Genomic DNA, 12,173 nt, shown 5'->3' on the forward strand with positions numbered 1-12,173 from the left:
ATATGTAAACTCTATATAGTGTTTAGTACAGGATGATTACAAAGGTTTTTAATTTTGATTGATGTCAGGCGAGCTTCCAGTTGACCTGATCTGAAATTCCTCTTTAATTTCTTGAACTTGAATTTTCAGATACCCAACTTCCGTTTGCACTTGTGTTCTCAAATTTTCATTTTCTACTTGAACTTCCGTTCTCAAGTTTCCAACTTCCCTTTGAACTTCCGTTCTTAAGTTTCCAAATTCTGCTTGAACTTCCGTTTTCAAATTTCCAACTTCCGTTTTTAAATTTCCAACGTCCGTTTGCATACTCTGTAATGAAGATTGAATATTTCTTTGTTGGTTTTGCACATCTGATATTGACGTTTGCATACTTGTTATTGAAGTATTGCAATTTCAACAGTACCTAGCTCGGATGTAGCATTACTTTGAGCTGCTAAGTGAGAACTTGAAGGATTGTCTGACACTGTAGATGTGTTTACAGAGGAAAGGGAGAACATGGCTTCAATATATGAGGAAGACCAAAAGAATTAAAATTCTGGTCATAGGCGTCACAAAACAGGACCCTTTGGTGGTAGAACCTATCGCCATCCCAAGACAGCTCAATGTCTTATCAGGGTTAATACAGAAGACAAAGGCTCCAGAATCACCGGGCTCAAAAAAAGTCCCATGGGGAAGGCTCTGAATTTCAATTTGATTGCACATCACAGCAACTGTATTGTCTGGCAAGTTTCCAGTATCGTCCACAAAGCGGATATGTGCTCCATTAAAGTAGAGATTACCAATTGTGAATCTTGTTTTACTCCCGTATTTTACGACACTGTCTGATTTATCTGTTATTTTGCTGATGACTTTGAAAACAGGATCAGGATCTGGTACATTAACAACTTCTCCAGTAAATATGGGTGATTTATTCGGGTCAAAACCTGGAATGGAAACAAAATGTTTTTTTTTCTTTGTAAATGTACTTTATTTTATCTAAATCTTCATAAAATATTCTTTTGAATGAAACCTATTTTTATTTTAATTTTCAAACTATAATTTAACAAAAGGCAGAAGACAATTTACAATTATATTTTTCCTATGGATTTCTTTTTAAAACCGCCCTTTTAGTGCCATCACTTGAACAATTTAGAATGTAACACTAAAGGATGCTTCCACATAATAAGTTGAAGATCTTTTCTGGAAATTTATTTGCTGAAGAAGATTTCTAAAGATCTCTCATATTTTTTTATGTAAAACTTGGATCCCCTATTGTAACCCAAAACACCCTTCACAAAAAATATCATGATGTACAACTATATATGATTTCAATAATGTTACCCACTTTTTCTGAAAAACATCATAATCAAGATCTTTTGGAGTACTCCATTGTTTTTTGTTTTTATTACTTTTACCCCTTGTAAAGCTTTTTAACCAAAATATCACCTTCATTTTAACAATTTAAATTTCTAATAAAAAAGGATGCTTTACAATACCAAGTTTGATTAAAACATGTAACATTGATTCTTGAGAAGAAGTTGAATTTGTGAAAAATTAACAAGTGAAGTACTAAGCCTGTTTAGAATCTATATATCTTTGACGATAGTAAACATTTAAATGCAAAGGTAAATCAGATTTGAGCTTTTATCTCAAGTGAATTAAAATCAAACCCAGCAAGGGCATTCGGTTTGTCTTATCCATCCTTCCTCAGATTCCTTGGTGACTAAATAGAACATAAAACATTCAAATTCAAACATCTTACCTGCTGAATAAAGTTGATCAGTTACTGGAAATTCAAATTCATTAACAGTTGGGTCAAGTTTGATCAAAGCAGCATCAACTGAATTGTTCTTAGATGATAATGGAAAACATTTATTCACAATGGTGCCACACACTTGAAAATTATGCTGATTTTTATCAAAAAATTCTACGTTTAAATCGGTCCCTTTGCCTAGTACAAAATTATGCATTTCACTGTTTGGTATTAACAATTCATCTGATGAAAACACAACGTGGGCACATGTTATTAAACCAACTAAACCATCTGACAAATCGACAAAACCCCCAATGCTTCCATTTCCTGGGGTATTTATTCCTCTGGCACGACGAATATGTCCTCCAAAGTCTATAGATCTACCAGTTCCAAAAGAGCAATATCCCTCCTGTACATCTACATCAAACCCATTGATTTGTTTTGGAAACTCTTCTTCTCCTAACGGAATAAATCCTTTATGTAGACATAATAGACTAATACATGGTTTTTCAACAACCCTATGCTTTCCTTTTGAAAATCCTGTTGATTTAAATGAGGATGCTGATATCAGGGTTAGGTTGGAATGCTTCTTGAAAAGTTTTTTCGCTTCTTTTTCTGTAATAACAGGCAAGTTTATCGCGAAAGAAGAAGCCATAAAGGAATTAAAGACATTACATGCTTCACTAGATGGATGTGTATAGTTATACAGTACCAAATTTATCCCCATGGCTTTCTTCGGGATTCCGTCTTTCATTTCTATAACACCTTTGTATGACATCATCATCACAAGAGGTCTTTCTTGACTGCATTCATGACAGAACGATAGACTGATTGCATTTTGACGAAGTCTTGGACATATACTTAAAATCATGCATTTCGCTGCTTGCAAGAGTGTGTCCATAATGACAGAATTTATTTTTTTACCTTTAAAACAATTTTGCAAATTAAAATCGACACTGAATATGTATAACCTTACAAGCTCAAAAACTAATATGTGGTTTTTGTTTTTAATAGAGTGATTTATGCAGTGATCAATAATCAGAAGCACATTTTTTGGTTGGATCTCTAATATTTCTTCTTTTATATGTGCAGCAAATAATGTGGATAAAATAGATCGACATTTTGCAGACTGTGCTTTTTGGAAGACCTCATTACAGTCTTTCATCCAGTTCAAAAAATCATCAACCTGGATTTGAGAGAAATCTGTCATCTGCTTTTCGCTTTTACTAAAATCTAGACCTGAGCAGTCCAGGTAATCCACTCTCTGAAGGGCGTCCTCATATTCAGTAGTTTTTGTCTGATTTCTATGATACTGTTGAGGATAAGTTTGTTCAATATTGATAGAATCAACTAGTTTTATTATTCTAATTTGAGCATCTCCATTCCTTTTGAATTGTACGGTTTTGTTCTCGAAAGACGACAATTTTGTTTGAAATGAGGTCTTTTCTGCAAACTCTGCAATGAAATAATTAAGAAAAATAATATGTTCTACGGTGCGACCGTTGGGCGAGCGCAGTGATTTACTATCAAAAACCTTTACTCAGCGTTAAATTGAACTTCCTATCCTAAATTCATTAGAAAAAATCACTTCCCACGGGATCGAGATTCCGAACTTTTCGGAAGTTTCCAACAAAATAGGAAATACCCGAAGTGACGAAAGTATGATGTCAAATAAAAAGTCCTGTTGACTTAGGTCGCAAACGGTAGTTTTGTGGCATGGAGATTGCATTAAATCGTTGTTTGTAATTATTTCAAATAAGTTGATGCTATGTTTTAGCCATCATGTTGCTATGCACCGCAAAGGATTATTGGGAGTTTGGAATTTTTCACGCGGTGAGATAAAAATTTCTTGGAACAATGTGCAGATTTCAACTTGAATTTCCTCCGTTCGTACTCGTAAGTCTATTGAGATCGTTTGCGCCGCCTCGCTGCGCTCGCTAAAAAATCCCCCTTAAAATGCAAAGTAAAACGGATCATCCATTAATTTTTCATCGTTATGAACCTCAATCTGCATTATCTGAGAATGCGTACTTGTTTATATAGCTATTCACAAGCCCTGCTGTTCTTGAGAGTTTTTTCAAAAAACAAACAAAATATTTTAATGAGAATTTAACAGGTTTAAAAATCGTTTTTCCTTTTTCATGTAATTTCACCTGACCAATGGCAATGACATACTTTTGAATCAGTGATGCCAGTGTTAAAATACAGTACATGTATTAACATTTAGTAAATAATACGATCAAATTTAAATCGATTTTAATTATCTCTCTTTGAAATTTGCTATGTTTCTTAATTTCCTTGATTAAATCTAATATAACTTTACCAATTGCAAAGGGTCATTTTAAAATATAACAAACTTTTATAAATTATCCCATCAAATCCCATTCTTTCTTAATCATTTCGTTTGGTTATATTTTATGTGTTACGTTTGAATCTGATATAACTTGACCAAAGCGTAATTTAGAATGTAAAGGATGATGAGCCATTGGCCCGAAAGTAAATTGACAAATGATTCAACGTGTTAAATGTCGACCTTTTCTCTAATTCTGCATACACATCATGATCAATTGTACAGTATGTGTATCCTTATGAAAAAATTAGGGATGTCAAATCGGTCAATTTTTGATACTCGGTTACTCGGACGTTTTTCCGATCGAGTACCCGGGTACTCGGTAAAAGTGTATATAAATATGAACAAGTTAATTGATAACTGTAAAACATTGTAAACTCTTGTAGAAATAAAACCGATGGGAGGTTACCTGCAAATGCGTTGTAACAATTATGACCACTTTGTAACCGACGAAATTTAATCTAACATTTTTTTAAGTTCAATTTATTTATCAGATAAATACGAGAAATAAAATCAGAAATGGTTCACAGTATTTTTGTTTAAAAAATAATCTGTTCCGTAATTGTAATGTAACTCTTTGGTGCGTTTGATGTCCAAGTGATAAGTTGTCTGAGCTATATGTACGGTATAAACTTGATCAAGTTATCCTATAACAGAGCGGATTTATACGATCTTCGTACACTTTTTGATCCTAGATTTCATAGAATTACGATACGGTATGTCGTAGTTTGGAGCAACGATGGACATAAGATTTTTAAAGCATTTGCCTTCAACTATTTGCATTATTAATTGGCATGTAATCAAATGCATCCAAATCAACAATCGCACGTGCAATATCGTCTGTCTCTTTCCCGAGAATTTACGGCTTTTTGGAGAATTGACAAAATTATTTAATTTGTTTAAATATAATGGACCTTAAACGATGTTCAATGAAAACAAATAATTAAAGCAAACTAAATATAAGGGAAGACGACAGTCGAAGGTGAGAAAAGCCCGGGTAGGTACATCAGGTGTTTGGTCACGATAATTACTGTATAAACACTGCCACAGGCGATAACGGTCATTTAGAGGCATAGGAAACCCTAATTACTGTATGTACAAGTGCAATGAACAGTTTACGTTTTTAAAACCGATGTTTTAATGCATTAATAAATAAGCTTAGAAATGTTTAAAAATATACATCCGAGTAACCGAGTACCGATTTTAGTATTCGATACTCGGACGTTCGATCGAGTACCCGGTTAACCGGGTACTCGTTGACATCCCTAGAAAAAATACTTTTACAAAAAATAGAAACGTGTTTTTGGAAGATCTAGATCTTTGATTTGGTAAGAGTACCATGTTTACATCTAAATTCCATTGAAGTTTGAGCCAGACCCTCTGTTCAGGAATATGTGCGAGTGCAAGGAGGTATATTTTTTCTTTTTTGAGTTTGGCTCGTCTATATACATGTACTTTCAAAATTTACCTATACGAAGGGTGATCAAAAAGTTCGCAAACTAATTGAATAACATCCATAACAGAAATAATTTTTGGTTTCAGTGTTGATTACCCGGTATATTTTAAATTAATCCTCTCCGAATTCCATGCACATCTGTCACTGTTCTTCACATGCGCGAATCACGTGATATAGGCGGTCACGTGACCTTCTCCTTTGCCTTCTGTCACAAAAGCTGAAAGATTTTTCTGAGTTTTATATTTCTCGCCATGTCTTTGATAGCAAATTGCTTTATTAAAAATACACCTCCTTTTAAACTTGCTTTTACTGGGCAACATAACAGGTATAATTTTCAACCATCTGCCTTCCTTCACTAAACGACCAATCCAATCCTTGATTTAATTGATAAGAAGTCATTTGTCTTAATAAACAATGTACAAATTATTGTACATTACTTTCAAGATTTTTAAGTGAACACTAAATTTTACAGTCGTTTTTTAAAAGAGTAAGACTGAGACAGCCATTTTTCGTCACAAGTGACCGAAATATTGACGTCATTTTCACATTGTGACGTCACAAACAAGGAGCAAAACTTTATTCAGCATATGCTATTTATAGAACTTCTGTATGGCTATGATTGATTGATTGTATATTGTTTAACGTCCCTCTTGAGAATTTTTCACTCATATGGAGACGTCACCGATGCCGGTGAAGGGCTTCAAATTTAGACCTATACTCGGCACTCAGGGCCAATGAGCAGTGAGGGTTCTTTATCGTGCCAACGCCTACCGTGACACGGGACCTACGTTTATAAGGTCATATCCTAAAGACCCGTGACTTTCACTTCTAGTGCCGAGCGCTTGGCGAAGGAACAGTCACTACCTTTGTTTACGTCTTAGGTATGACGCGGCGCCGCGATCGAGAATCGAACCCGGGCCTCCCGATCACGAAGCGAACGCTCTACCACTAGGCTACAGTGACCGGTCTGTATGGCTATGTTTGCACCAAATCGTTTACTAATCTGAATTGTAGTTTTGTAGATATAGAGATAGTTTGCGAACTTTTTGATCACCCCTCGTATGTGAAAGGAAAAACTGTTCCTAGTTCCGTCTATATGTCATCTTAAAAACATTGCAAATTTCTATTAATATCGAGTGCAGCAAGATTATCGTGTAAGATCAGAGGAAACTCGAAAATAAATTTGTACATGCGTCTAGCGAAATTTCATGAAAACCTTCCCATATATCCTTTTTCTGGAACTCCGGGCATAAATAATGAATAAATAATTTAACGTAAAGCATAATAGAATTTCAGTTTGTAAAAATCTTTAATAAAAACAAAAATAACACTTTGTGACGCGACATGATCTCAGGAGGGCACTTTTAAAACTAATGTTAATGTATGTCTTTAAAATTATATTAAACATTTGAATATTAATTTATATATACTTCAACATGTATAATTACTCTCACTATTCTTTCATATTGAAATTTATCTTTAAACAACTAATTTAAGAATAAATTTATATATCTCTATTCCTTTCATTTTTTAATATACCAATACAATTACATGTAGCACACCTAGGCTGACATGACAATTATTGAAACAGAAAGAATAAAAAAGGTATTCAAATCCAACATCTTTAATCACAAAAAAGTAAGGTTACACTGAAGATTGATTGATTGATTGTATATTGTTTAACGTCCCTCTTGAGAATTTTTCACTCATATGGAGACGTCACTGATGCCGGTGAACGGCTTCAAATTTAGACCTATACTCGGCACTCAGGGCCATTGAGCAGTGAGGGTTCTTTATCGTGCCAACGCCTACCGTGACACGGGACCTATGTTTTTAAGGTCATATCCGAAAGACCCGTGACTTTCACTTCTAGTGCCGAGCGCTTGGCGAAGGAACAGTCACTACCTCTGTTTACGTCTTAAGTATGACGCGGCGCTGCGAGCTAGAATCGAACCCGGGCCTCCCGATCACAAAACGAACGCTCTACCACTAGGCTACCGTGACCGGTGTTACACTGCAGAAAGTAATGGTATGAATCTAGCTGAAACGTGCAAAAATAATGAAAGTTTGGAGGGATGAATTTTTTTACCTGCTTGGACTGTGTTATATGTGTTCTAGTACAGTTAATTTAAACTTTAAACAAAAATTCATTTTTCCAGGAAAGGGTGGAGGGCATTTTTGAAAATACATGTAGAGACCATAATCTTTACTAACAGATATAGTTACCTGAGTTGGGGGGGAACTTTACCAACAGATATAGTCACCTGAGTTGGGGGAAACTCCGGTGAAAACTGGTTACCCCCCCAACCAAAAAAAAAATTAAATTAAATGTCATGCATAAATTTGTTTCTTTTTTTAATAAAAAATATGTCTTACATTAGAAAAATTGGACCTCAGGTTGTAAAATCTATCAGTTCATTCTAAGAAAATAATTTAGTTTGTTGTTTTTAAGCCATTTATCATATTACATTCAGTTCTCGGTACAATATAAGTATTCAGACAAAAAAATCAGCTTTTTTAAACTAGTTGTTTTATTTTACTTCATTTTGTTTACAAAAGAACCCGATTTTAATAAGTTAATAATTTACAAGTTAATTTATCAATGGTCTTGGGCTTATTCTTGCATATTCAATGCAATCAAATGACAGTTTCTCAAGTCAAATCCTTTACACTGACATTCTGAGGCATGTTAACTTTAGATGTAACAATAAGTATATCTTTAAAGATACAACCTCAACTGTCAGACAAGTCTGGTATGCGAAGACTACATAAATCTTGTCAATCAGTTGCCAATTCCATAAAAAAAAACTACTAAAAACATAAAATACAGATACTACACTGATTGTGTCACGTAGCATCTGTTTTCCGTAATCCTTGTGCAAAAAAAAACAAAAACAAAAACACAAAAAAAAAAAAAAACAACAACAAAAACAAAAAAAGCCAGAAATGTCTTTTCATACACAAGAAGATAATCATCAGATTAATATGTTTAAATAACGCACCTTTCTCTTCAGCCAATTCTCTCTTTTCCCTCTTTAAACGTTTTCCTCCACTCTCTTCAGAGTAATCAGGAAGATCTTCGTGGCTCTCTTCAATACCAATCCCAGACAATCCCAAACCAGAGTCCATACGATTACTATCCCCATATATTACAGGTCTATCGCTGCCAAACTTCGACAGACTCGCAATCCAAGACTCTCCGGGACTACTAATAGCACCCTCCTCATCCATTTTATGAGTTCCTAAGCAAGAGTACAAATTATTTTAATCAAGTATATCTTAAATTAGAAATTGTTCCGTGGTATTTCATTTTTATACTATATGCAGACAAGAAAAAAATTATTTCTGCATGTATTTTTTTTTCTACATATAAAAGCAAATAGAAAATTGTTACAGACAAAGACTTCCCTATCTCTTTATGAAATATTACAACAACAAAAAAACATACAAGAAATGATTTATATTTTTAGAGTTTCCTTTGAATACGACATGAAGTCGACCCTTCAGATCAAAACTGTTTTTTTGGCATTATAGGATTTGATTTTAGCATAGGAATTGATCACCTGACAAACTTCATATCATATTCAAGTAAATTTCTAAAAATAATACTGTACGTATACTTAAAAGTACGCTTCACATTTTGCTACTTTGATGCAAATATTGATGAGCTATTTCTTGACTTCCACTAAGATTGATTCGTCATATATTGTTTTATCGTCCTATTCGAGAATTTTCACTCATAAATTCAGACGTCACCGTATGCCGCTGAAAGACTTCAAATTTAGACATATACTAAGGGCCATTGAGCAGTGAAGGCTCTTTATCGTGCCAGCGTATAACGTGAATCAAAATACCCGTGACTTTCATTTCTAAGGCAGAGCGCTTTGGGAATGAGCAGTCTCTATCTATCTTTTCATCTAAGATTTAATGCAGCGCTGCAAACGTGAATCGAACCCGGGCCGCCCCCTGATCATGGAGCGAACGCTCTACCATAAGGCTACCGTGACCGGTAACACCACAGAGAATCATTTATAATAAATTTTACAGGGCGAAATTTTGTGATGCTTATTCATGAATTAGGAAGCATCTGAATACCCACTGAATGCGCTAAAATAAGTTTAATATTTCCATAAAGAATCTTTATGACTTTTTTCAAATATATTACCATTATGACATGCTAATAGAGCTACTTGAATTATGTGAAATAATATTATATTTTTTTAAATCATTTGATTTATTTACAAAAATTATAAAATATTTTGAACAATTGAAAATTATGACATATCTTATACATTAGATACTAAATAAAAGAAAAACCAAATTAAAGATGTTTTAAAAGACAATTTCAATTATATATATCATTCTAATTTCTATTTTGTGTAAATTATGTCTTTCTATCATTTTCTATAAGTTATTTTATATAAAGTCATTACTTAACATTAAAATCAATGCACAATAAATTATTACTTACCAGTGAGGGAGTCTCGATGTACCACTTTGTATATATTTGCTGTGTTGTTGTTGAGTGACCCAACCCAAAGTTTGTGTGTTTTTTCATAATAACATAGACCAAATGGTCTGTCTATGCCGTGCTGTGGAGACAGTATCTGTGACAGAAATTCACCGTTACAGTTAATTATATGTATTGACTGTGTTTGATCATCACACACCAGGATATGTGACAGGGCATCTGTACAAATTCCATGTGACCATAATCCTGATCCTGATGGAGGACCTGTGTATGAGAAGCGATAGTTACCCCTACGATCTGTTACCACTACACCATAATAATAGTCAGATACAATAACATCTCCATTGCGGTTCTCTGTGATGTAGATAGGTAGACTATACAATCCCATAGCTGTTATTTTGTCATGCTGTATGGTGTGGATGTTTTCTCCTGAGGAGTTATAACGGACTACCTTGCCTGTCCATGGATCAGTATCACACATCCCGACCATCAGATCTCCAGTGGTGGGGGAGCTGTAGACACACAGTGGTATCCATGGTGCTGTGTTGTACTTTATTATCATGTTGTCTTGTCTTTGTTATCTGTAGACAGTTTGTTGATGTTGTGCTCACTGTCAATGTAAATTAGATCACCGTCAGAGTTCACGGTGTGTACTCCCCATCCACAACCTACATCTTTCAGCTGCTCTAGTCTATGACCTGTTGAGTTTGTCAGGATAAGATTGTACCAATCACTGATCCAGACCCGGTCTGGCGATACACATGAAATATGACGACCATGATTAACACCTGTCACAGTGACAGATTTCTGAAATACTAATCTATACATCGTTGACAGCAGATGATCATTTTCTGAATTGGTCTATTTCCTGGAAGTCAGTTTACGACAGATTCATGTGTTGCAATCAGGGATATTTGTCTGTAAAATACAACAATGAGCATACATTTATAATGTATCTATTCACACTCTATGTACGGTAATTCTTTACATCAATAATTCGATATAAAGATGTATCTTTTCATTTTTTATGTATATTTTATTTATTTATATGTTAACTTCTTTATTATAATAATAAATAATTTATTAAATAATATTTATGTCAATACAGTCCCTGAAACGTTCTACTTTCCCATTTTTCTGTTCGCTCACCATTCGTTCACTGTTCGTTCACCGTTCGCTCAGTGAGCGTTCACTGTTCGCTCTTCGTTAACTGTATTGCGTTCACCTTCACAAAACGTTCACCGTTCGCTCTTCGTTCCGTTTTACTTTGCGTTCACCGTTCAGTTATCGTTCTGTCTTCATTGTCATTCGGAACTCCGAAGTGAAAGGGTTTACCTCTTTGATGGTAAGGATTTTTACCTTTTTATTTTATTAACATAGATATCCTGATTGAAGAATAATTATTTCATTGCAAATATTATCTATCATATTAATATTTCTATTATTGTAACTCAGCTGTTACTTATTTCATGAAATTTCCCTGGAAAATAATACATGTAGTACCTACATGTATGTAGAACGATGCTAAATATTAATTTTAAAAAAGGGCAATATACAAATGTTTCACGCGCGGCATCAATTTGTTGTAATTTTAAAGAAGACAAATTATTAGTGGATGTATAATATATAATCCACGTTTTTTAGAGGAAAAGAATACATAGAAAAATATTTCTACAGTAACACGTATTTTAACTTCATGTAGGTTTGAGAATTATGAACACTACTGCAAATATTCAGTTAATTTACTATCTTTAGAGCAAATTAAATTGATTGTGTGATTTTAAATTTTAGAAAAGACCAACTGTTTGAAATAGTCTATTATTAGAAAAGGAAAATTCCTTCCTTCATTGTACATAAACATATGTTTAAATATATATTTGCCAATCAGTATAATTAAGACCTCCCCCAGATGCCTTTTCTTCCGAAATAAAATTCTTAGTGTGTTGTTTCAGTAAATTTTACTTCATATTTTATGTTTATTGTAACACAAGAAAATCAGTCTTAAAACCAACATAAAACGGTCATTAAACAATAGTATTTTTGAATAAATTTGTGTCGACAGTTGTGTTTAGAATTGGCAGGGAATATGTTTTATATTCAATTTAGAACTTAATCTTTCCAAGTATATAATTCCATTATTTATTTTTTTTCTGCAGGAATACAAAAA

General features: G+C 33.8%; 1 protein-coding gene and 1 pseudogene across 1 annotated transcript; both read right to left on the reverse strand.

Annotated features, from left to right (window-relative positions):
• Positions 1–498: 498 nt before the first annotated feature.
• Positions 499–2,726, reverse strand: LOC134272176 (uncharacterized). Its single transcript, XM_062754426.1, has 2 exons — positions 1,739–2,726; positions 499–920 (listed from the first exon to the last, which is right to left on the reverse strand). Exons 1-2 carry the CDS (start codon positions 2,628–2,630, stop codon positions 499–501), a joined length of 1,314 nt encoding a protein of 437 aa, XP_062610410.1. The 5' UTR covers positions 2,631–2,726.
• A 5,461-nt stretch (positions 2,727–8,187) lies between these two features.
• Positions 8,188–10,834, reverse strand: LOC134272177 (uncharacterized; annotated as a pseudogene).
• Between the last annotated feature and the right edge of the window lie 1,339 nt (positions 10,835–12,173).

This window comes from Saccostrea cucullata, unplaced genomic scaffold (assembly GCF_032062105.1).
Source record: "Saccostrea cucullata isolate Sc308-1 unplaced genomic scaffold, CSIRO_AGI_Scuc_v1 ctg8512, whole genome shotgun sequence".
In the NCBI taxonomy this organism is placed as follows: domain Eukaryota; kingdom Metazoa; phylum Mollusca; class Bivalvia; order Ostreida; family Ostreidae; genus Saccostrea; species Saccostrea cuccullata.